The sequence below is a fragment of the Ostrea edulis genome, chromosome 2 (assembly GCF_947568905.1).
Source record: "Ostrea edulis chromosome 2, xbOstEdul1.1, whole genome shotgun sequence".
NCBI classification, from domain to species: domain Eukaryota; kingdom Metazoa; phylum Mollusca; class Bivalvia; order Ostreida; family Ostreidae; genus Ostrea; species Ostrea edulis.
The window spans coordinates 71,217,407-71,244,912 of NC_079165.1; the positions used below are offsets into that span (position 1 = coordinate 71,217,407).

The window sequence follows — 27,506 nt, forward strand, 5'->3', positions numbered from 1 at the left end:
TTATGAAGATATTTGCCCGACAAATATAAATAACACACAAAAAGCTGAAAAACATTTAACTAACCTCCATTTCCAGTGGCACAGGCAAACACTACCCAGCCTACACAGGCTCCCCACACCGTCCTGTGTGTTGTATTGTACAAGTCTTTCACATTCTGTGACAAGTGTACAGTGCCATTGATATCGTCATATAAACCATACACTATTAAACAGCCTAGTGTTATAGCCACCATCCATATAAATACATTCAGCACCTGTTCAAAACAATAAATAAATCAGTACTGTATTAACAGATCAGATACATCCATATAAATACATTCAGCACCTGTTCAAAATGATAAATAAATCAGTATTAACATACAGATACATCCATATAAATACATTCAGCACCTGTTCAAAACAATAAATAAATCAATATCAGCATAGACTGATACATGTATTTACAACTTCTTACAAAATTTCATGACCTAGCAAAAAAAATGTTGATAATGTTTGCACAATTTTTCATCAGTTAAGATATTAAAATTATTAATTTTGACAGGTAAGCCTTGTATCATATAATGCTCAGAGGAGTAGGGATGGTACTGAGGTTCATGTATGTCATAGTTAATGCATGCCAAATGCGTTCAGTGAGTACACAATGATGGATTTATGTATGCATATAATTTCAATATGACAGAATTTTATTTTTTTTACTGAATTAAAGCTACAGATCTGGCTAGCATGAACAAATCAGCATACATGAACATGTACCCTGTGCAGCTTTTTTATATTCAAAGTGAGCGATTCAGTGCTGGTTAGAAATATCAGATAGAATAAACCCACAAACTATCATTTATTTTCATGAACCAAATATCAAATGTCAATCAAATGTGCAAATTTTTTCTCTGTTATATCCACATATTTTACCACCAAGAGGCCCACAGGACTTATCAGTCACCTGAATACTAGTGAAAAAGTATCACTACTTCCATGGGCTATGAAATCTAGAAAAAAATTCCTGTTCTGAATATCTAAGGTAAATTCTAATGTTCAGCAACAGTATGAAACAAGATGTGTTCTTAAAACTTCACTGCCCTCAAAAGTGCATACACTGATGAAAGGCTTTAAATAATACATGTATCAACATTAAAACATCAAAATATATTACTAATTTAGACTCATCCTAAAGTCATAACCCTGGGTTGTGAAATTCACCATTTTTTGTACATCCTTTTCTGCTATTCCTAAGTATGCATTTAGATTTTATACAGTATCAGCAAACTTACACATAAATACTATATATACAAAGTTTGGCCCCACCCTGGGGTCAAAACCCTTACTCTGGGGAAAATCAAATTTACAATTTTGGTAAGACTACCTGCTCTATCCATTTAGTTTCAATTTAGTATCAAAAGCAGTAAAGAAAATGTTATTGAAGTGTTTTACACATAAACACTATATAAGAAGTTTGGCCCCACCCTGGGGTCAAAACCCCTACCCCGGGGATCATGAAATTTACAATTTTGGTAGAGGGCTTCCTGCTCTACATCACTATGCATTTAGTTTTTCTTACATGTGTGTGGTTCTTGAGAAGAAGATTTTTGAAAATTTGTCATTTTTGGGCAGTTTTTGCCCTGCCCCATAGGCCCCAGGGGTGCAGGAATCTTGAAATTTACAATTTACATCCCCCTTGTCCCAATGATGCTTCATACCAAATTTGAAAAGAATTGGACTGGTAGTTATTAAGAAGAAGTTAAAAATGTTCAATTGTTAACGCACGACGATGGATGAAAACCAATTGCAATAGGTCACCTGAGTTTACTCGGGTGACCTAAAAATGTTGTCATCTCGGAGATTTACTGGACCTAATACATAATTCTATACACAACTACATACATGTAAATCATTCGGGTAGAATATATATGCATAAAATTAATTCACAAAAATCAATATGTCAAAACTGCAGGCTGATACTTTTGCCAACATTTTGAATCTTCTTTACACCATCTAAATATACATTCATTTGTATACGTCTCTCGACTGTGTGCAGAGAAGATTACACTGTGTACATGTGTGCAAACCAATGACGCAATCATATACACTGTACATACCTTATTCATTTTCAGCTTGCAGTCTGTTTTGTACAACAAATATCCAAACAATATTCCCATTAGGTAGGGCCCTATTCTGCAGTAGGGTTTGATGTAGTATTCATTGAAGTAGTGAGTACCCCTGAAACATGAAAACAAACCATGTTACACCAGAGCCTTAATTGTGGACTTAATAACACACACAACTCTTTAATGGACAACTCAATCAATTGTTAATTATGTTTTAAAAGATGAAAATACATGTAAATTATCTTTGTCCTTAGATTTCAATGTTCAGATTTTAAAAAATCAATCTAATGTATTTTCCCTAAATAATTGTCACTCCCTCAAGCCTTATAAGTGCTCTGTAATTTTGGTAGCAGCCTTCAAACTCTTCATAACATTGCAATGACATGCACATAGAATATTTTGTCACAATAGTCCATTTTATTGCAATGTACCAAAGTAAAAAATAAGAGGAATTTAGTAGATAAAATGTATCACCCCCCTTTTACCTATATAGCTCTATCCTAGAGTCTGAATCCCTGACCCAGGGGTAAGAATTTCACAATTTTGGTAGAGGGATAGTCATGTTCTTAGTGCATAGTAAATAAGATGATTTTTAAAACTTAAGGTAGCTCACTACACTAAAGCTTATACTCTTTATGACACTGCGTCACAAGATGGCGATTTAAATGTTTTGTGAAAGTATTTGTATGGATCGATTTGTTTGTCTATCATTGTAACTCAGTGGTTAAAGCATTGGGCTGGTGAACCGCAGATCTTGAGTTCAAATCCGCCAGAGTCTTTTGTTCATATGTGTTGAAATAATTTTTTGGAAAATCATGTTTTTATACAAATTTGCATATTTTCTGCCTTTTTGGCAAATATATACTTATTATATATTATCATTTCTTTTATGATTAAATAAATTCATACTGATTTGAGAAACTATTTCTGGATGTAGTGAGGCACTTTAAATGCATTTTCACTACATGCCCGATTTAGACCCCTCCCTAAATTAAGGCCCGAGTCCCTGGCACAGGGGTAGGGAATTACGCGATTTTGGCAGATGACGACATGATTTTTGTATCTTTGCACACATAGTATTTCTTCACATCACAATAAAGTAAAAAGATTTTTGAAGATTAAATAGATTTTCACTGTACACCCATTTGGGCCCCACCCTAAAGATTGCATTCCTTGACCAGGGGTAGAGAATTTCACAAATGGTACACAGATACATGCTTTTTATAACTGTGTATACAGTTTTAGAAGCATTTTCACAATATACCCATAAGGACAGGACCAAGCCAGTCCACTGGCCCCGGAGATAGGAATCAAACAGTTTTGGCACAGGAATTCATGTCCTTCAAAACCATGCATATCTTTTCCTTCTAGGTGTAGTCTGGGTAAAGAAGACTGAAGATTTCCAAAGACTGCATTTTATCTCTATGAGATATAATGCCCTGCCCTAGCATCAAAACCCCAGACCTAGAGGTCATGATTTTCATATATCCGGTATCCCTGCTCATTATGGCTATATACAGTATGTCTGCTAGATGTCACTGAGTAAAGAAGATTTTGACAGATTACATCAATTTTAAAGGGGCATTAGCTGCCAAAGTCATATTTGCAGATTGTGAGTAAAACAGCTCTACAGTGTATAAAACTCACCACTGACACATTAAAAGTCCGATATCTTGCAAACTTTTGTTGTAATTTTGACATAAGAATTATACAGAAACAATGACCAAAACATTATTGTATGGAAATAAATAAAATTCAATTGGAGGTTGCTTTTTTCAATCTCAGATTTATTTGTCTTCATTCAGAATTAAAGTTTTTATGTCCAAGTTGACATCTAACATTTTGACCCTAGTGCTAGATCTCCTGATCAAGGCGGCAATGAATTTCACAATTTTTGACAGGAGCTTCTCTCTTCATCATTACAATGTACTTTGTACTAGCACTAGAACCCCTGCCAAAGGGACCAGGGATTTCACAATTTTGATGTAAAAGCATTCCTGCTCATCATGACTACACAATAACTTTGTCTGCTAGATGTCTCAGAGTAAAGAAGGCAATTTTCAAGAATTGCATTAGGAGCCATGAGTTTTACAATTTTAGTAAAGACTTCTTTTCCTTCATTGATCAATGCCTAATAATCATGAAGATTTCATAGATTGAAATGATGCGTTTTCACTACATGATCCATAAAGCCCTACCCTCATACCAAAACCCAACCCAGGAGGCCCCACCCTCATACCAAAACCCGACCCAGGAGGTCCCATCCTTATACCAGAACCCCTGACCCAGGAAGTCCCATCCTTATACCAGAACCCCAGACCCAGGAAGTCCCATCCTTATACCAGAACCCCAGACCCAGGAAGTCCCATCCTTATACCAGAACCCCTGACCCAGGAAGTCCCACTCTCATACCAGAACCCCAGACCCAGGAAGTCCCATCCTTATACCAGAACCCCAGACCCAGGAAGTCCCATCCTTATACCAGAACCCCAGACCCAGGAAGTCCCATCCTTATACCAGAACCCCAGACCCAGGAAGTCCCATCCTTATACCAGAACCCCAGACCCAGGAAGTCCCATCCTTATACCAGAACCCCTGACCCAGGAAGTCCCATCCTTATACCAGAACCCCAGACCCAGGAAGTCCCATCCTTATACCAGAACCCCTGACCCAGGAAGATCCACCCTTATTCCAGAACCCCTGACCCAGGAAGTCCCATCCTTATACCAGAACCCCTGACCCAGGAAGTCCCACCCTCGTACCAGAACCCCTGACCCAGGAAGTCCCACCCTCGTACCAGAACCCCAGACCCAGGAAGTCCCATCCTTATACCAGAACCCCAGACCCAGGAAGATCCACCCTCGTACCAGAACCCCAGACCCAGGAAGATCCACCCTCGTACCAGAACCCCAGACCCAGGAGCCATGAACTTCACAACTTTGGTAAAGATTTCTCCTCTTATTATTACTATATAATCAGTTTCAATGTTTGATGTCCAAGAGTTAAGAAACAAATCTGCCGATTACAAAGTTTCCCAAACGAAGTACTGGCTGCATAAAAGTGGGCTTTTTCTGAGTACAACTATTTTCCCCCCATTAAAACCTCCATTGCATGAAATCTGTATCAATTCTAATTTCATTTTTAAAAAAATTAGATCACAAAGACCTTGGTTTAGAAAATTTTCAAAAAAATCCCTTTGTTTTCTTTAGTACAACTGGCATCACTTGACCTTGATCCTAGGTTGTAGGTCCCAACACCCTCTCATCATTTCTGAAGATCCCATGTTCCTTTAAGTCCCAATTCTAATGTCATACCAGTTTTTATGATCATGATCAAGGTCACTTGAGTCACTTGACCCTTATACTAGTTTGTAGTCACAACATTCTTTTATTATTTCTGAAGATTTCATAACTCTATCAGTTACATTTCCAGTAATTTCTAAAGTAATATGAGTTTTTATGATCAAGGTCAAAGGTCAGGGCCACTGAAGATACAGGGTACTAGTAATATGAGTTTTATGATCAAGGTCAGAGGTCAAGGCCACTGGGGTCATTTGACCTTGATACTAATTTGTAGATCCTATCATCCTTTCAGAAGATCCCATGTCTCTATCAGACCTGGAATGGAAGAAATATCAGTTATATGTTCCAATTTAGAGGTCAAGGTGACTGGAGTTACTTGACCTTGATACTATTTTGTAAGTCCTATCATCCTCTCATCATTTCTGGTGATCCCATGTCCCTATTAGTCCCAGTTCTAAAGTTATACCAGTTTTTATGTTCAGGGTCAGAGGTCAAAGTCACTTTAGTTCCTTGACTTTGATACTAGTTTGTAGGCCCTGCCATTCTCTTTTCATTTCTAAAGACCTAAGGACTCTATCATATTTGTCAAGTTATATCTTGAATTTCCCCATATATATTTGATCCCCACAAAATGTACCCTAACCCCTTCAATCTGAAACAAAAACATTTCAGCACTAAATACATTGGCCTATCATATCCTTGAATATCTACTACTTTCATCCAAGGGTTATGGAGAATGGTGTCGAACATTTTTTGGCACGAGAAAGAAGCGGAAATAGAATAAGAACAGAGCAAAAACAATAAGTCTCCTAACTTCATTTTGGAGACTTCTAAAATAATGCACATTCACTGTAGCAAGCATAAAGCACACCATTATATTAGAACCCTGACCCCAGATGAATTTCACATATCTGGTAGATGCATCTTTGCTCACCATGACCAATTTATACATAGATTGTTCGCTAAATGTTCCTGTCAGAGTGGAGAAGATTTTCAATGATTGCAAAGTTTTTTTTTAAGTTTTTGACCCCATCCCTAAGGCCCCAAGTAAAATTAACAATTTAGTTACCAAAACCAAAAAAAAGTCAATATACCAAATAATTAAAAAAAGAACCCCTCATACAAGTATAGCTGGAATGTAACGATTGACAGTCTTATCATACAGCCAGAGGTCAGAATAATCTTATAAAGCCTAATTACTTGGCAATTATGTTTGGGAAGATCATTGAATCATAGTGATCCCAAATATAATTGTCAGGAATGAGGCTTTTTGATACTTGAAATGTCAACGCTGTATGAAAAGAATGGTCATGTCCAGTGTTCTCAGAGAAGAAACTGATTATGTTCAAATCTGAACATACAAAGGACAACGACAGACAACTACCAATCATAATAGTGCACCCGAAGAAGAGCATTGATATCTATATCATGTGATTTGATATTTGCTTTATCCCACGAGTTGAAATGGTGTACTTATTCATAAGGCTATGAACAGTATAGAATAATATTCAAATAACTATGCTACTGGTCAATACACACATTGATTGTTGGTCAGCTAATTGCTCAAGCTGAGAGGCTGGCAGTTTGAAGTAGTTAGATATAATTCCTGTGGCAACCCAGCTACCAAAGAGGAATGTAGTTCCAATTATCCCACCAATCCATTTAGAACTGTAGAGTAAATTGTAGATGTACATGAGGCCATATTATTTCTCGTAGAATAGTGTGTGGCTCTCCATTTGAATTAACTGAAATCTTCTTTACATATGCATACTACATGTGACTTTAAAAAATGGCATTTTGCAATATAAAGTACTCCATATAATAGAGAATCTACGTTAATTCTCCATAATTCTATAATAGATTCATGATGATAAATGTATAAATCTATACAATTATCTCTATCTCACCAAATTGAAAAGAATTTTCAAGATCAGCATATATAATCTATCGACTATCATAATGTTGCCACCATTTAAATATCAAACTAGAAAATTCATTATAATTAGGTCACTTTATGGCAAAAATGAAAGGGCACATTGAGTGATAGATGAAACTTGATGAAATTATTCTGCAATGAAGTCATGGACATTCCCCTTGCAACATGGTATGTATGTAGGTATTGAAAGATTTGATTCAAACAAGTGATACAAAAGCACAAATAATCTACATGTAGTTTACAAGGACATTATAAAGTCTCTTCCAGTTCCCTGGACCTTTTACATTTTCCCCTTGAAACCAGATCTTTACGCACTCATGGTTTCATTCCCGAAATTGACAAAAAATTGAATGAAAGAAAAAGTGATCAAGATCACATAACCCCATGCACCCACAACGAAAGACAAAGCTACACATAATGAAATTCTAATGGCAATGCTATGCATGAAATACAACAAATTCTTCTGCTTCTGTGCTATACTGTACTATTTTCACACATGTAACTATAGATGGAACTATCAAAGTCATATGTAATATTGTTTACAAATGTAAATTGTGTAAAGGACTGATTCACGATTTTCCTCAAAATTTTCTTTTTCACTTTTGATGATCAAAATCTACTGTTTAATGTATTTAAAAGATTTCAAATAAAAATTAAGGTTATACATTATCACAGAAGCTCATTTTAGAGAGTTTATTATTTGTTTTGTAAACAGAGATTGTGGTATGTTATTGTTTCCGAAATTTTCAAAAGAAATGTATTTTGATCTAAATTTATTATATCTTTCACATTTCAAGCAATTTTGGGGTAAAACGTGTTATCTAATAGTAAAAGTTTTTGACTGTGCAAAATTAAGATGCTTTATAATACAAAATCAATATTTCACTTGTTTGTTTGTATACATAAAATGACTCGAGTCTTTGTTTACATAACACAGATTTAAGGCTAAAATATTGCTTTTATTGTTGCATTCAGAAGGTCAAAATTTTGGCTGTCAACATTAAATGAGTTATATTTTAAATGTTTAACATAAAAAATGAAAAATACTTTTATCAAAAATCGTGAACCAGTCCCTTTAAGACAAACAAGATGTGTTTGTGAAACACAAATGCCCCCGATAATGGCCAATTCCGAAGATGGCCAAGGTCACAAGGGCAAATATCTTGGTACCAGTAGAAAGATCTTGTCAACAGAAATGCTCATGTACAATATGAAAGCTCTAATATTTACCATTTAGAAGTTATGACCAATGTAAAAAAAAAATTTAAAGTAGGTCAAATGTCAAGGTCAAAAGGTTCAATACCAACGGAAAGATCTTGTAACAAGGAATACTCATGTGAAATATCAAAGCTCTACCTCTTACTGTAGAAAAGTTATTAGCAAGGTTAAAGTTTTCAAAAAGTAAGTTAAACTCCATTGTCAACGTCACAGGGTCAAAAATGTTGGTACCCACGGAAAGGTCTTGTCACAAGGAATACTCATGTGAAATATCAAAGCTCTATCACTTATTGTTCAAAAGTTATTAGCAAGGTTAAAGTTTTCAAAAAGTAGGTCAAACTCCATTGTCAACGTCACAGGGTCAAAAAAGTCAAATAGTATCTGAAAATATTAAAATATAGCCGTCAAATTCCAAAAGTAGGTCACGGTGACTTACTTTTTGGTCAACAAACCATGAAGACTCAAGATGCATCAACTGACAAAGTTTGATGATCCTAGCTTTCATAGTGTCCAAAATATGCATCTAAAATTGAAAATGTGAAAGAAGTAGGGACGGTTTCTATAGTCATCTGATTTCAGTAGGAGTCCCAAAATCTGGCATTCAAATAAGGAATATATAAGCAACTCCAAACTACGTTTAATTTTATCCAAAATTGCTTTGTGTTGTATGACAGGAGCGTGAAGTTGGCATAAAATTGTCAAAAAATGCAAAAATCAATGAAAATTTTCATAAATTCAGGGGGTTTTCCTTTCAGAAAACATACATCCCATGCGTCAAGCAAATTTATATTCAAACACATTTTTCATCTTCTCTTAATACACATTATATATTAATTTCATTTTACTCGACGGATGGGCACACCTTTTCCTAAGCAATAATCTGGATGAAATTTAACAGTTATCAAGCTCTTTTTGAAAAAAGGCAGGAAGAACTCTTATTCATGACGTAATAATGCTATAAAATAAGAAATAACTTTGATTTAAGTTGAAATAATATACTTGGCATGTATTTAACTTATTCAAAACACAGATCAAGCTTGATTCAAGACACATTTAAATTGGAGAATTTTTTGGGGCCTTTTTATGTACACAATCGTACCTTGTTCTTTGAATGTCTGCAAAATTCAAAAAGTAGGTCACTGTGACTTACTTCTTTTTATAAATATGTTTAGAGGCCTTTAGACGCATCAACTTACAAGGTTTGATGATTCTAAACCTCTCGGTATCTGAAATAACAACCTAAAATGTATTCATAAATGATTAACCATAAAATTCAGAAAGTAGGTCATGGTGACATACTTTTCACATGATGCAGTTCAAGGTCCCATGATCCATCAACTGACAACTTTTGATGAGCATAGGCTCAAAAGTGTCCAAGATATGCATCAAAATCCATTTAATAATAATTACCTGTGAAATTCAAAAAGTAGATCACCATGACCTACTTTTGAGACAACATGATATTAGGTCCTAAGATGCATCAACTGACAAAATTTGATGATCCTAGTCCTTATACTAAGCAAAATATCTTTAGTTTTAACAACAAAATTTAAGGTCAACTTTGAAGTGACCTAGAGACCACACCCTTTACCCTAGGATGATGCCTTGAACATTTTTTTATCTACAACCTATCCTCATCCTTATGCATAAGTTTGGTGATAATTTGCCCAGTGGTTCTTGAGAGGAAGATTTTTTAGCAACCACTACTTTTGTTTGCATTTTTCTAATTATCCCCCCTTGTTAAAGGGTCACAACCCTAGTTTTAGTACAAATGAAAGCCCTTGGGCCAAGGATACAAGGATACCCTGTGACAAATTTGACAAAAATTGGCCAAGGGGTTCTTGAGATATAGCCCTTTTTCCAAAAAGTTGACGCACACCACACACCGCACGCCAAACATATGGCCATATGATTAGCTCTTTGAGCCTTCGGCTCAGAAGAGCTAAAAATACACATCACTGTTTATATTTAGATCCACACCAACTGAACTGACTGTAGAATGCATCTTTTGGTCTATAATGTACACAGTCATCTGAACATGTAAATCAAAAATACCAAATGGAACAGCAGAGATAGGTAGTCACATGATTATTTTTGATTGGCAGAAAAATCAGAAGTATGTTTGTTTGGGTTTGTGTGACAATTCACAAATAGATATTCATGAAAATTTTTGGCTTAAAATGACAAACAAATATTTTAGATCAAGGAATACTGACACCTGCCATTTTCAGTGTATCTGCAATTGACATATGGTCCACCTGAAACATGTGCCAAGTACTGCAAACCAATTTTTAAAATGTCATTGACAAATTAACTCGAAACTCTACAACACAGACGATGAGAAAACAAGATATGTTTGTGAAACACTGATAACCCCATATGGCAGCACAGAAATTCTGGTACCAAAAGAAAGGTCTTGTCACAAAGAATACAAATGTGAAATATAAAAGCCCTAGCACCAATCATTCCAAAGTTATGGACAAGGATATTTTTTTTTAAAGTAGGTCACACCTTAAGGTCAAGGTCATGAGATAAAAAAATTTCACATGAAAAGAGAAGTCTTGTCTCACGGAATACACATGTGAAATAAGAAGGCCCTATCACTAACCATTCTAAAGTGACAGCCTAGGCTAAAGTTTTTCAAAAACAAGAGGCCCATGGGCTACTACATCGCTCACCTGAGTGACATTGGCCCATATTCAAAGATTTTCCCAATACAGTGATCCCCGCTATATTGTCCCCCCCCCCCCCCCCCACCCCCCCCCCCCACCCCGTTATAATCTGCATATCGCCAAAAAAGTTCAAAGTCCCATTTTCCTTGCTATGTAAAACCCCGTTATAACGCCATCCCCCGCATACCGCCAACTTATTTACAGGTACGATTTGGTCAATTACCGTTATAATCACCCCCACTAATTATTGCCAATCAATGACAGGAAAATTTCAGTGAGCAGGCTTAACCAATTATCCATCGTTAGTCCTCCAGGTATCAAGTTTGGAGCAGATAATAAGTTACGTAAATTATAATCATCTGAGTTCAAATATGCAGTATTGCTTTTGAAATCTGAGTATGGCGGACACACCGAAATCTAAGCATGTTGGATATAAAACAAAAACATTAAATACTCCTTTCCATTACGAGCCATTTACGACCACTGGACGCCGGGATTCTCCAGGCATTGAAAGCACATTGATGTAGTAGATAAAATTTGTTTGATTTCTTACTACAGCTGTACACATACCCCCCTCCCCCGATATAATGCCACCGCCGTTATAACGCCAAAATTGCTGAGGTACAAATGTTGGCATTATAACAGGGGATCAATGTATATTCTCATGTAAGACATTGATCCCTATTGTGGCCCCAACCTACCCCCAGTGGGCATGATTTTTAAAAACTTGAATCTGCACTATGTCAAGAAGCTTTCATGTAAATGTAAACTTCTTTGGCCCAATGGTTCTTGAGAAGAAGACCTCTACATATTAGTATGTAAAACTTTGATCCCCTATTGTGGCCCCATACTACCCCCAGGGGCCATGATTTTTAACAAACTTGAAACTGCACAATGTCAGGAAGCTTTCAAGCAAATAGAAACTTCTTTGGCCCAATGGTTCTTGAGAAGATTTTTTTCTATATACAGTCAAACTTGTCTTAGCGGCCACTTGAAATCAGCGGCCACTCCCGAACAACGGCCACTCTCAATTCCCCCGATGATTTTTCCTATATATTTGTACTGGAATAAACGGCCACATGTGTAACGCGGCCACTAAAATCCTCACCCAACACATTAATTACACTGTAATAGGCGGCCATTTTGACCAACGACGCGGTTTTATCACGTGATATTTTACATGAGTTAATCAGCTGTGACGATAGCTGATTGTTTTGAAAACACACATTCGCTTGAGTAATTAAATATTGGTCAGTTTACCTGAAGCTATTAAACAGATTTGTGTTCAGATTAAATATTTTGTACTCTGTTATCGTTGTTTGTCATTTTTATTAACACATTGTTGAAATGGCTTCGCCGAATGTAAAATAGAAAGTTTCAACTCTGTCTGAAATAATCAAAGGGATTGATCTGGATAAAAAAGGTCTATCTTCACGCAAGATTGCAGCAGAATTAAATGTTGGCAAGACTCAGATAAACAACGTTTTGAAAAGAAAAGCTGAATATCTGGAGGATTTTGAAAATAATGTGGATCCAGAAAGAAAACGGCGACGACACATTACAGGAAATGAAGAAATAAATCAATCAGTAAAACATGTACATGTATTATTTTCTACATGGACATTAGAATGTACATATGTATGATCAGTATTTTTATGAAATTCACCTTATTTTACTCTGTGAATAAATAAAGTTTATAACTTGTTCATATATTGATTGACTGGCTGTTTACAGGGCGAACTGGAACAAGAGGTCACCTGTCATAAGTGGCCACTTTCATAACTTTCCTAAGGTGGCCTCTTAAAACAGGTTTGACTGTATTAGTATGTAAAACTTTGATCCCCTATTGTGGCCCCATCCTACCCCCGGTGGCCATGATTCTAACAAACTTGAATCTGCACTATATCAGGAAGTTTTCATGTAAATTTCAGCTCTTCTGGCCCAGTGGTTCTTGAGAAGATTAAATGACCTCACCCTATTTTTGGATTTTTGTGATTATCTCCCTTTTGAAGGGAGCATGGCCCTTCATTTGAAAAAACTTGAAGCCCTTCACCCAAGGATGCTTTTTACCTAGTTTGGTTGAAATTGGCCAAGTATTTCTAGAGAAGAAGGCAAAAATGTAAAAAGTTTACAGACAGACAGACGGACAAATGACGGACAACAGGCGATCAGAAAAGCTCACTGACAGGTGAACTAAAAACATAAATTTTCAAGCTCAAGGTCATGAGGTCAAACATTTTAGTACCAAAAGAAAAGCCATGTTACTAGAAATATACATATGAAGTACATATGTATGAAAGCCCTAGCACCAACTGTTCAAACATTATGGCAAATGTTTAAGCTTTTTACAAGTAGATCAAACCCCAAGGTCAAGAGGCCAAAAATTATGAAACCAAAAAAAAAAAGGTCTTGTCACAAGGAATACACGTGAAATATGAAAACCTTATCACTAACCACTCAAAAATGATGGCCTACGTTAAAGTGAGGTCTAACATTTTGGTACCAAAACAAATGTTTTGTCACAAGAAATACACATGTGAAGAATGAAAACCCAAGCACCAACCATTCAAAAGTTATGGCCATTGAAGGTTTAAGTTTTTAAAAAGTAGATCAAATCCGAGGTAAAAGTCATGAGGTCAAAACATTTTGGTATCAAAAGAAAGGTCTTGTCACGAGGAATACAAATGTGTAGTATGAAAATCGTATCACTAACCATTAAAAAATAATGGCCTATGTTAAAGTTTTTGCAGACAAACAAACAAAAAACTATGCCCCCAGATCTCTGATTATGGAAGCAAAAAAAATCTAAACAAATGTAAAAATAAGGTCAAATGAACGAGCACAATAACAAACAGACAAGTTACTATTTCCCTCCGCAACTCTGTTGCAAGGGGATAAAAAGACACTCCATTGAAATACATTACACTACTTACTAGTATAGAGGGATAATGATAATTGGACTTAATATGAAAAACTGCATATCATTGGCCAAATACCAGGTCCACGCCATGCACTCCTGTCATAGTAAAAAAAAGAAAAAAGATGCAACATGCAATGAAAATGACAATCTATATCCATGTACTATATTTTATGCTGTATTCAAAGCCAATTCTAAAATTCTGAGAAACTGTTTACATACAGAAAATAATTTGTTCTAACATGCTTATTATATATATAATATAATATAATACAATACAATAATATGTTTCAATCTGCATAATTAAGATTTGATATTCATGATTTTCCTTCATATAATTGCTTTTATTTTCCATGCATATATTCCATAATCCTAAATGAAAATGACATATGAAATAAAAGAAAATATAAATCAGGAAAATTACTTCCACAGGACCCTTAATGATTTTCCTTCACATAAACATGTATATCACCCTCCCAAACAATTTAATTACCTCATCATAAAAATTATTAATGTAAAGCATGGTTTGCCACCAAGTCTTATTACATTGTCCCGCCTCAAATCCAGTCTGCACCCAAAATGGACCATCTGACACATATGGGAAAAGTGGCACATAAATAAGCATAAGAAACATGAGAGGAGGCGTTAATCTGAAACAGACAATAAATACTTTCCAATACATTGATGGTTCACTCTCTGAAATTTTTAAACATTCCTGACAAGTTGGATGATATGTGAAAATATAATACCATGCAGACTGCTGGTAAATGTTTTTTAGTTAAATTTTGTGTCAGCATGTATTGGGTAAAACTTTGGAAACTAATTATATTTAAAAATACATAAAAAGTTGAATCCTGAGAAAAGATATCAAAGATTGGTGAGCATTACCAGCTGGTCTGAGGTTCTAAGTAGAAAATGATCGTTTAATAGTAATTTCATTATATTTCTTAATCCTTTCCACTATGAAGGTGATGTGACTTTTCAAACTAGCATTAAAATCGGAATCTCTTTTCCCAAGAATTAATTCTTTGCAACAAGTTTGACTATATCAAAATAATCATAAGGATCTGTAGACTGACGCATTAAAATTCTGAAAGGTTAGCAGAAATTCACATAGACATTTAGGACAAGCTTAAATGTAGAGTGTAAGTTGAAGACACTTGATTTGATATTGCATAGTGGTAAACTGAACTGCTCTACGCATGTGCTGCTAACTATACTTTAAAATACTACCAGTATTCATTTCACAGAAAACAACATGACTAAAAGGGTATACTAACAATTCATTTAAAAATACACACAATTATTTGAAAAATAAGTCACTTACTAGGTGAAGCATCAGAATATAGACTAACCTCCAGTATCTATGGAAATAAAACTTTGCAATAAAGGCAATCCAGTTGATTTTCTTTCCTTCATTTCTTCTGAGCTCTTTCAGCAGTAAATATGCAACCAGCAGTCCACTACAAAAGATGATACAATAATTACACTGTGTAACCCCAGAAGTCCATTACAGAAGATGACGCAAGAATTAATAATTACACTGTGTAACCCCAGAAGTCCATTACAGAAGATGACGCAATAATTAATAATTACACCGTGTAACCCCAGAAGTCCACACAATAATTAATAATTACATCGTGTAACCCCAGAAGTCCACTACAGAAGATGATACAATAATTACATCGTGTAACCCCAGAAGTCCATTACAGAAGATGACACAATAATTAATAATTACAGCGTGTAACCCCAGAAGACCACTGCAGAAGATGACACAATAATTAATAATTACACTGTGTAACCCCAGAAGTCCCCTACAGAAGATGACACAATAATTACACCGTGTAACCCCAGAAGTCCACTACAGAAGATGATACAATAATTACACCGTGTAACCCCAGAAGTCCACTACAGAAGATGACACAATAATTAATAATTACACCGTGTAACCCCAGAAGTCCATTACAGAAGATGATACAATAATTAATAATTACACCGTGTAACCCCAGAAGTCCACTACAGAAGATGATACAATAATTACACTGTGTAACCTCAGAAGTCCACTACAGAAGATGATACAATAATTACACTGTGTAACCCCAGAAGTCCACTACAGAAGATGATACAATAATTACACTGTGTAACCCCAGAAGTCCACTACAGAAGATGATACAATAATTACACCGTGTAACCCCAGAAGTCCACTACAGAAGATGATACAATAATTACACTGTGTAACCCCAGAAGTCCACTACAGAAGATGATACAATAATTACACCGTGTAACCCCAGAAGTCCACTACAGAAGATGATACAATAATTACACTGTGTAACCCCAGAAGTCCACTACAGAAGATGATACAATAATTACACTGTGTAACCCCAGAAGTCCACTACAGAAGATGATACAATAATTACACTGTGTAACCCCAGAAGTCCACTACAGAAGATGATACAATAATTAATAATTACACCGTGTAACCCCAGAAGTCCACTACAGAAGATGATACAATAATTAATAATTACACTGTGTAACCCCAGAAGTCCCCTACAGAAGATGACACAACGATTACACCATGTGACCATGTGATGTCTACAGGAAGACTTTACAGCATCTAATGCTGCAAACGTTAAAATATCAAAACAATAAATGTGAAACTGTTTAAATTGAAAATATTACAGAAGTAGTCACTGACATTTAGTAGCAAACTAAGAAAACAAACACTTTTCAAGGTAACAAATAAAACATAATTTGATAAATATGATATCATTTTTGGGTGTTATTGGGATATGACGTGAAGTTGGTCATGTGATCAAATCCTATAATGCCCGAAGGGTTTACTTCATGTCAAATCTCAATAACACTCAAAACTGATATTTTATTTCTTATATTTCTATATGATTTGTGTTCTTACCTAGCTTTCATGCTTATGTAGCAGATGACCGAAATAATGATTGTACAACACAAAATATAGTTTGTTAGATTTTTATTGAATAAATGATTAGGAACAATATCTAAGAGAATGCAAGAGATGTTTGTAAAACATAACACCCCAACACCCCCACCAGTGCAAAAATTGAAAAGAGTTATACACACACATCATTTAATTGATAGTAGCATTACCATTACAAAATATTGAGCACACAATATCTTCCTCTGTCAGGTGTAGATTGACCATGTGACCTAAAAATCTACAGGGGTCATCTACTCCTTATACTAGCTGTACCAGTGTACCAAGTTTAGTGTCAATCAAGCAAATAATTCTTAAAATATAGGAAACAATACATTACTATGTCCAGTTTAACCCTTGACCTTTGATCATGTGACCTCAAAATCAATAGGGGCCATCTCCTCCTGAAGATGTACCAGGTGCTAAGTTTGATATCTGTCAAGTCAATGGTTCTCAAGATATTGAGCAGACAGTATATTCCTACGTCCAGTTTGAGTCTTGACCTTTGACCATGTGACCTAAAAATAAAGAGGGATCATCTTCTTCTGAAGATGTACCAGTGTACTAATTTTGATGTCTGTCAAGCAAAGGGTTCTCAAGACATTGAGCAGACAGTATTTTCCTATGTCCAGTTTGACCCTTGACCTTTGACCACATGACCTCAAAATCCATAGGGGTCATCTACTCCATGGGATGTGCCAGTCTTCCAAGTTTGATGCCTGTCAAGCAAAGGATTCTCAAGATATTGAACAGAGTGTCTTCCTATGTCCAGAGTAGATTGACCCTTGACCTCTTACCCTTTGACCTGAAAAACAATCTTCTACTCATATGGAATATCATTACGATCAAGTGAATGGTTTTCAAGATATTGAGTGGACAACATGTGTTTGACTGACCAACATATCAACCGACTGACGGGTGCAAAGCAATATGCCTCTCTTCTTTGAAGGGGGGCATAATAAGATATTTAAAATATTTAATTTAGAAGGCAAAAAAATACAAAACTGGTGCAAAATAAAGGTAATTTAGAGCATAAGGTCAGCTGAATTAAAGACAAGAAGAGCGGAGTAAACTATATCCATGATGTGATTTGGTCCTGATCAGCAATGAAGAACCCATGGCGTTGGCCTCCTTAAAGTTGAAAATGAATTGTTGAACACAGATTTCGACAGAAATTCAGAGGATCTGATAGAATTGATGGAGATAAATGGATCAAGTTAATGTTATCGCAATTCACCTTTGAATTAGAACGCTTTGGCTGATATAGTATTGCGTTGTGTGACGGCACAATTGAATCTTTGTAGTACAATTGCGAAATGCAACAGAAACTCTCATTGGTCCATATGTATAAGTCCGCCCAAATTCCCTTATACGGGAGTAGTCAGCATTTGAAAACATGACAGCCGGATGCTAGATGGAAAAAAAAACTTCAAAGGAAGAAAGAGAAAAAGTTGTATTCTTGTGTTGTTTCATAAATTTAATATAAAAAAAATCCTAACATATTTTCCTACTATACTTGTGTCCAAACATACCTTCAAATATTTATTAAAGCCCCATACGACCCAAAAACTCGATCACAGCTTTTGATGATTTCGTTTGTAGACGTAGCCATGTTTAAGGTAGCCAGTCAATTCGAATCCTGGTTCATTTCCATACTGGCACAATAGCATCTAGATGTGTACTAATACCCCACCAATATTTTAGTTAAATAGTTTAAATAGTACACCATCCCAGTCCCATTAAATGATAATTATTCAAATAGCTAAACTCACGGCAATGCGGCTTTCATTAGTCATGGGCGGCCGCGCCGGTCGGTCTCCATCTAATGGGCTTATGTAGCATTTTCGTTAATCAAGAGCTTATTTTACCTTTACAAAAACTATATGTTTTAATTTCTATTAATTATTCGTGTTGATAATAACTGAAGAGCGAATACATAACTTACAACCAATTTTATGAATAGATACCAATAGCAAAAGAGTTCGAATTGACCGGCTACCTAACATGGCTACGTCAACAAACGAAATCATTTGAAGCTGCGAGTTTTCAGGTCGTGTGTGGCTTTAATGAATATTTGAAGGTATGTTTGGACACAAGTATATAGTAGGAAAATATGTTAAGATTTTTCTAATATTGAGTTTATGAGACAGCAACACAAGAATACACCGATATCAGGCCTCAACCGTCCGCAGCTTTTTGTGACCCGTAAATCGAAGGTTTTTATAAGAGGTGGATCTTTTCAGAGAGCTATAGTTCTCCAGCTACACAGAATCCGCTCGAGAAAGTGGGCGGGCTGTAATAGGCCAATGAAAACTCTTGTTGTATTACATCAAACATGTCATTCAAACTGTTCAATCGTCTCATTCAATTGTGTCGTCACACAACGCAATACTATATCGGGTAAAGCGTTCTAATTCAAAGGTGAATTGCGATAAGCTCTTGGTCAGGTTTTTGCAAGTTTTGGAAAACTCGCCTTGACATGGACATATTTTTCCGAGCCTCAATACCAGCCATGCTCATGCCGAGTCATGGCCGTGATGGCTGTTGCCTGGAAACAACAGGTTATCATCATTCTAAAGTCCTACAGATCCAACTCTGACTCCATTTCTTACATAGTCATCGTATGAATTTGCCATATTGCAGAAGTTGCAGTTTTAGGCCTAGTTCTAGTAGTTGCAGATAATATTTAAAATGAAACAACCGAATGGTTTGTTTGATGTTTCTGTTTATTAATTGTCTGTTTAGAAAATAAACTCTGTATAAATATTCTGATGTTTGTTTCTAAATTTTGTTTCTGTTATGATGTCATTGCAGTGGCAGATCCAGGATTTCCGAAAGAAGGGTGTGTGTGAAAGTAGAGCATTAACCAAAATACTCAGCCATTTTGGGTGCCAATCTGGACTTTTACTTGCACGATTTCTATTTGTAAGGGGGGGGGGGGGGGGGCTCTAAATCCCCCACTGCATAACTGATCACGTGATCAGCTTCATGTTATTTGAAATTGAATGTCAATTTCATTAGTATTACCATATAAGGAAATACATTGGCAAATGTAAATATAAACATATGTCTCCTCAGCTCATAAAATTGAAAGTGCTTCAAATGACACCTTCTCCTCTTAATGTACTGCATAGTATGGAGGAGAAAGCATGAGCATGAACATAGGCATTATGAACTGCACTTTGAGCATTGAGAAAAAAGATGGAGTAAAGATTCAACATTGATGAGATTAATGTCATTGTTGTATATGATACAAAAATAATGACTGTTATGCTGAAGTACCAGTAGGAAGCGAACATACCCTTGTAGGTGAAAAAAGTTACAAAACACTCCTCTTTGATCCACTGTAAAGTGTAGAAAAATATCAGATCCCTGGGTCAGAACAATGTGAACAACATTAAATGATAATGAAGTACCGGTAATGTACAAAATTTCAAGGCTAGCTGATAAGCCATATAGGGGGAGAAGTGTTCACAAGCTATTTTACACCCCCCACCCCCTTAGATCCACTATAACTTTAAGGATAACAATCGGATCCTCCTGCAAATTCCAAGGGGGGGGGGGGGATTGGAATTCCCTTGACCTTTGACCATGTGGCCTCAAAATCAATAGGGGTCCTCTTCTACTCATAATCAACCCACTTGTGAAATATCATTATGATGAAGTGAATGGTTCTCAAGATATTGAGTGGACAACATGTGATCTACCGACTGACAGGTGCAAAGCAATATGCCCCTCCTCTTTGAAAGGGGGCATAAAACAATTTGTCTCCCCCTGAAAGAGGGGAGAAATTAAATACCTTTCCATATCCTATTAATTACGATATACTTCCAATTCATTCACAGAGGCAAATGTTCACTGTGCCAAACTTTCAAAAATTAGTTCTTAATCAGTTTAGTATGTGTATACAATTAATGCAGCAATCAGTCTGAGCTTGTTTACATTCACAAAGTCTGGCTACTTACCTCAGTACAAAGAAAGAGTCCACAGAGACAAATGCATTCAAGATGGCTTGGTATGACCTTCTTTTCAAGACTAATGGAAAATAATATCCAATATCCCCTAGAAAATAAATAAAAAATGAAGAATTGTTACTCAATGTTTTCATTTCTTCCAAGGTTTTCAGCACACAAATGAATTTGAAAAGTTTTAAATTAATGATGAACTTGTTCATGAGAAGTTGCAGAAATAGATGTACAGTGTATTCACGAAAACAGATTTTACACAATTTTACATATCAATGGGATTCCGTGAGTCACCCTGACCATGAATTAACATCCCCATAAACATTTCTAAGTCTCTTTTTAAAATTTAATTTTATCCTGACCACTTTAGGTATTTATAGAAAACATTATTTATTTGTCACACTATTGGATTTATATAAAGGCAATGATTGAATTGTTTATTTCAGATACAAGAGTATTGGAAACAGTACATAAATGCTCATCAAAAACATATATGCCATGAGTTGTGGAACTTAATATAAGGTAGTATCCCAACAATATGCATATAAAATTCTGTACAATAAGAAGGTCCTCACTTGGAAACTGTGGGAGGAGTTAGACAGACAATGCATTTATGTAATACAGTCTACTCCACTTATATTGAAGTCACTTATATTGAACTATCTGTTATATTGAAGTAAAATAAATAGTAACATTACAGTCCCTGGAACGTTCTACTTTCCCACTTGAATGGTAAACGCATGGTGAGCGAACAGTGAACGCACGGTGAGCAAACGGTGAACGTACAGTGAGCGAACGGTGAATGCACGCAGAGCGAATGGTGAACGCAATTTGGTGAACGGTGAACGCAAAATGGTCTATTCATTCAGTATATTTTGAATTTTTCCCTTAGATTGTACTTACTTTATAATCAGGTAGAGAATATATATATGAATACATCTGTTTGTTAATTTTTGTGCAAATACTGGATGTATACTTCTCATGAAAACAATTGTAAATTTCACATCAATGCACGTAACAATGATGGACAAACAAAAGAAAATTCCATATGTTCATTGTTTACAGTATTGCATATTCTGTACAGATACATGTATACAGGAAAACTAGAAACATATATTTTATAATATTTAGAATTCTTGACGTTTTCATAAATCATGAATATCGGTGCTTTAACTCGGTATTCTACATGTAATTATATATTTTGACTTAAGATGCATAGTATTATATTTCTTAATACAAGAGTATAAATGATGCATGAGAATTAAAGATAGTCTAGTAATTAGAGCCAAAATTTACAGATGCACATGCATGACTTCAAAATTTATGAGCGCAGTCGTTTGGATTACACACAATTTAAAAAAACCCATCCCGGAAAGGAGTCGAGATAAATGCATTGAACTACCAGCATGGATAGAACAGGTACATTGTGTACCTCGTGTTGACATCTGCACGCTTCTAAATAGTATAATAAAAGGTTTATTCCCACGTAGATTTTGCGTAATTCACTTTACTGTAAATACAGATATAGTATATCGAACTGAGGAAATAATCTCCCAGAATTAATGTACGTACGTACAAAATAAATAGTGTGACCATGAATTTACATTTAGATTGTGCAATATTTGTATATTTTTGATGCGGATAAAACTGTTTATTGCACTGAACTATACGTATATCATATGTGGGACAGAAATATACGAGAAATATTTCCTCTTTATATTAGAGACAAACAGTTCAAAACTTTTAAATTTGGGGAAAGGAGTAAATATATTTATTGGCAATGTCTCTCATAAAGATAGGCATAAAATATAATCAGAAATATTTGTCAAATCATTTTGACATTTGAGCACGAATGTGCATTGAAACGTACAGTGTAGCATATTTTTTTAAAGTAAGAGAGAAAGGGGGGGGGGGTGTTAAGAAAAATGATAATTTAAAACTTATATAGAATTTTTGTCAAGTGAGACAAAATAATTAAAATATAATAAATTGTGCTTTTGTCCATACTTGAAAATATTAAAATGATAATTCGGGTGTGGGGCGAGGTATTTATAAACTGAAACTGCCTCATTTTCGTACACGTACCAGCGCTCATTGCTCGTTCTTCGCTATATGCACATGTATAAGGGTTAAATTCATAACTGAAGGTTCTTGCATTTTTCTCTCATTCAGAACTTACCCAAACAATACTTGTATTTTGTAATGATTTATTCTATTCTTTGATATTGATGAGTGATCTGCAGTTTTCCTTGAATTTTCGCAGTTGATAATCCTGATATTTGTACATTATATATTGAATTTCTGATATAATAAGAAGTTAATGTACTTTCACTCTTATGTACACATTCCTTTTTCATTTTTGCCTTGCTATGAAAATCGATCCTTTGACTTTGGTGTTCCGAATGACAGTGAACGGTGAACACACGGTGAGCGCAAAACTGTAAACGGAGACCGCACGGTGAACGAACGGAGAGCAAACAGTGAACGCACGGTGAGCGAACGGAAAAATGGTAAAGTAGAACGTTTCAGGGACTGTATCTATATAGTTTAACATTGGTTATATTGAACTTTGGATACAATGAACATATCAGGTTGGTCCCCTGAACTTCAATATATCCGTAGTAGACTGTATTTACGCAAAACTGACTAAGTTCAACAACCCATAATTTTCTTTAAAATGAAAGAACATCAAAATCCTTGCAGAACTTTAATACCCAGACAAATACTTTGTAAAGTAAGAAGGTTTTCACTTGAAAACTGTGAAAGGAGATAGACAAACAAATTATGCAAATAAAGTGGTATTGTATCAGTCTCAAATTCTTTATATATAACATGCACGAAGGTAATATTTATATATAGTGTGACCTTGAAATCGCCCCTTATCTGTATGCATGGTGCCTTTTACATGTACAATGGACTCTTTAGCATAAATAAACTCATCGTATGTAAACTTTTTCATTAAATGTTCAGCTGGAAACCTGGTATACATGAACGTTTGCTTATACGTAGGGCATCATGATGTTTTCTGAAAACAAAGTATTTCGTCCTCATAAGCTGACGGCATGGGAAATTACCATGTGGAAAATGTAAGCTTGGTTGCAGTCAACATATGGGTAATATTGTTTTGTTGTTTAACTGTAACAATCATCAAATTTGTGAATTTGAGGGGTAATTTCACACCAAATTTATAGCACATTTCGCTATGGAAGCCCTAATTAACCTAACTGTGAATATCAAACAACTTGATAAACATAGAATATCTATTTCAATAGCTGGGAATTCTGACAGAAATGAAAGTAGAATGTAAATATATAAAATTTATTTCTTAAATATCAAGGATATACAATGTAAATATAAGCAGTGATGTGTCGATCAACCAGTAAGCTTGGATTGCTTTTAGGGTTGACGTTACCCATAAAATTACACCCCCACCAACCAGTAAAATTTTAGTCACCCCTGAACATTGACACACACACCCATCCCACACACAAAGAATGATGATTGAATAGTAACCAATAGCCAAAAACAAAGATGTACACTTTAAATTCACAATGTAAAACATGATAATTGTACTTTCCTCTCTAAAGGGTTACTCAATTAAAATCACACATCAGGTGCACGATGGTTAGTTAACTTTAACAGATAGTTAACTTCCCATTAACTCTTACATTTACATAGCATGAACTAGACGTTAACTATCAGTTAAACTTAACTCATCTTCGTGCAACTGGGCCCTGTGTATAATAAACTTTCAATTAAGCAAATGCATCTCTCTGATTATTTCTAACAGAACTGAAACTTACCAATTATTCCAAGACCAAATGCAAATACATGCCCCAATATGACCCAGGACATGCTAAAGACCCGCACTCCATTAACAGCCCCAAGGGTGCCTGCAGTTTTTTTTGTGCTCAGAAGCTTCTTGCCATTCGAGTACACAGAAAATGCCAAAAAGAACTTCATCAAATATCCTGAAAGTAAGATTCTGATTATATTCTAGAAAACTTCTGCATTTCACAAGATGCAGGTCTATTACGTTTGCCCATAGTGCATATATTACTCTTTTAAAAGAATTAAATTAATTTTCAAGTGTAACATTTTTTCCATCGTTAAAACGACATTTCATACACATCGACATAACGTTTTCAAACAACTTCACAAATGTAAAGATATCCAGTGGTGTGAAGTGGTGTACCTGGTTTTGGATTAATCTCGGCAACATTAGTTGTGGGCGAGCCTAGGAGAGGAGTCTCCTCATTGCTAATTTTGTGTGCGTAATGAGGGACTCCATTAGCACTAGTTGACTTGGTCTCAAACATAGAGTTGTTACCCATCCACATCATCAAGATATCCAGAATGGTAGATATCATAATCAGCAATACGAAGAAACCAGCGAAAACCCTGATTGTAAACATGATAAAAGCAAATTATATCTGGATGAAATGTTACATTGTAATACTGAGTGACATGAAATTAGAATATTGTTATTATTTATGTATCCTGACTTCTACATGTACATTATCTGAATATCAGGAAATTTAAACACTAGTATATACTGAATATCAGGAAATTTAAACACTAGTATATACTGAATATCAGGAATCACCTGCATCCTTAATAGGCAAATCCAAAACTGGGCAAAAATTTACTCAACATAATAAAATTAAATGGTTTGGGACCACAGGCAATTGCATCGCTTGGGGTCGAATTTACTATATAAAGAGTAAATTCGACCCCCAAGCGATGCAATTGCCTGTGTTTGGGACGAATTCAAAGCATTTTTTGCATAACTCACTAAGGTATGTCATGCATTTTTTCTGTGATGATTGCAACTTTCACATCCCAAAGAAAGCACATTACACAATTCAAACATTGGTACTAACCCTAACCCTAACCCTGAAAGTGAAGTTTCTCAATATACTTACATTGCTGCTACAGCTTTCCCATCAAACTCCAAATGATTTTTCTGACATAACACATAAGGGGTCAGGGAAATATTCAAGGGCAGTAATTTCAAGGCTAAAACAGAAATAAAAGCTATAGAGAGACTAGCATGGATCACTTTTTGTTTGTATTTATGAAAGGGCTGGGGACCCCATATACATTATATAATTTTGTTCCTAATGAAAAACAGCAATTCTATATTCAATAAACATTCATAGATTAAAAATGTAAAGTACCTTAATATTGAAATCTGTAAATGAAATACATATAGTTTAATAACTATAAGATGACAATTTCTTGGAACATTGACATTCAAAGCATGAACTAAAGGCCTGTAAGCCTTAATGGTCTTCAATACCCATACAAACACTTTGCAAAATAAGAAGGTCCTCACTTGAAAACTGTGGGAAGAGCTAGATGGAAAATTCATGTACTCTATGTAATATTTCTTCAACACTGACTAACTTCAAAGTTTAACAATCTGTCATTTTCTCAAAAATTAAAGTAAATGAAAATCCTTGCCACAGACACATTTTTAATACCAATACAAACCCTCTGTAAAACAAGAAGGAATTGTGGGAGGAGTCAGGTGCACAAATTATGTACACTTCCTATAGTATAAAATCTCAAAAAAGGGGGAACAACTCCTGCAATGGAGGTCGAAATGGATCAAAATTGCAACATGATCTATGGTGACCCACAAAAAAGCTACACAGCAAGTTTCAGCTTGATATGCGGCAGAGAAATGAAAACAAGAGGCCCATGGGCCACATTACTCACCTGAGTCACCTTGGCTCATATTTAATGATTTTTCCTATATATTTGCATGTAAAACTTTGATCCCTATTGTAACCCCAACCTACTCCCTGGGGCCATGATTTTTTTTAAATGAGAAATTCAAAGATAGCGTTAATGATCATGAAATAATCCTGCAAAATGTTGACTGTATATAATAATGACGGTAGTACAGATATTTTTGATTTAGTATTTACATGATTTTATTTGTTTGTAAAATTATGAAATTTAACTATGAAATAGTCATATGAAACTTCTGATAAGAATTTTTTTTCTCTAAATATATTGAGGATGAATAGATCTAACTTTATATGTTGAAAGTTGCATGATCAGACCCCCCCCCCCCCCCCTTTTCTGTTTAAAAAAGAATGTCCGAAGAAAATGGTGAACCAATATTGAAATTACAAGTTTATATATCGAGTGAAATAAACCAATTTTTATGGTAATGCAAGAGTTGTAATTCAAAAAAATATTTTTAATTCATGAAGTAAAGTGATAGTAAATAATTTTTCATATTGCCTAGGCCATAATGTAAAAGAATGTTAAGTAGTCACTTATATCTATTATCATACCGTGGCATGGCATTACATGTAAAACATCTTTTATATGAAAAGAAATTCAAGATATGGTGCTCACGATGTGTGCAAAGGAAATTCTGATCGAGCTATACATTATATCCAAGTCAGGGTGGGATTTCGGCAAGTA

General features: G+C 35.3%; 1 protein-coding gene across 3 annotated transcripts in view; it reads right to left on the minus strand.

The window, feature by feature from the left end:
• Positions 1 to 27,506, minus strand: part of LOC125679519 (nose resistant to fluoxetine protein 6-like) — a 41,976-nt gene that overhangs the window by 6,573 nt on the left and 7,897 nt on the right. Inside the window, exons 4-13 of one of the 3 annotated variants that reach the window (XM_048918793.2) lie at positions 25,988 to 26,081; positions 25,258 to 25,463; positions 24,866 to 25,033; positions 21,063 to 21,159; positions 15,503 to 15,610; positions 14,641 to 14,797; positions 14,164 to 14,246; positions 6,944 to 7,072; positions 2,094 to 2,214; positions 65 to 254 (exon numbers count right to left, since the gene is read on the minus strand). In XM_048918793.2, the coding sequence (XP_048774750.1) occupies positions 65 to 254; positions 2,094 to 2,214; positions 6,944 to 7,072; positions 14,164 to 14,246; positions 14,641 to 14,797; positions 15,503 to 15,610; positions 21,063 to 21,159; positions 24,866 to 25,033; positions 25,258 to 25,463; positions 25,988 to 26,081 (1,353 nt within the window). Of the gene's footprint in view, positions 1 to 64; positions 255 to 289; positions 391 to 2,093; positions 2,215 to 6,943; positions 7,073 to 14,163; positions 14,247 to 14,640; positions 14,798 to 15,502; positions 15,611 to 21,062; positions 21,160 to 24,865; positions 25,034 to 25,257; positions 25,464 to 25,987; positions 26,082 to 27,506 lie in introns of those variants that run through there. The other 2 variants (XM_056157147.1, XM_048918794.2) reach the window with 2 other exon arrangements.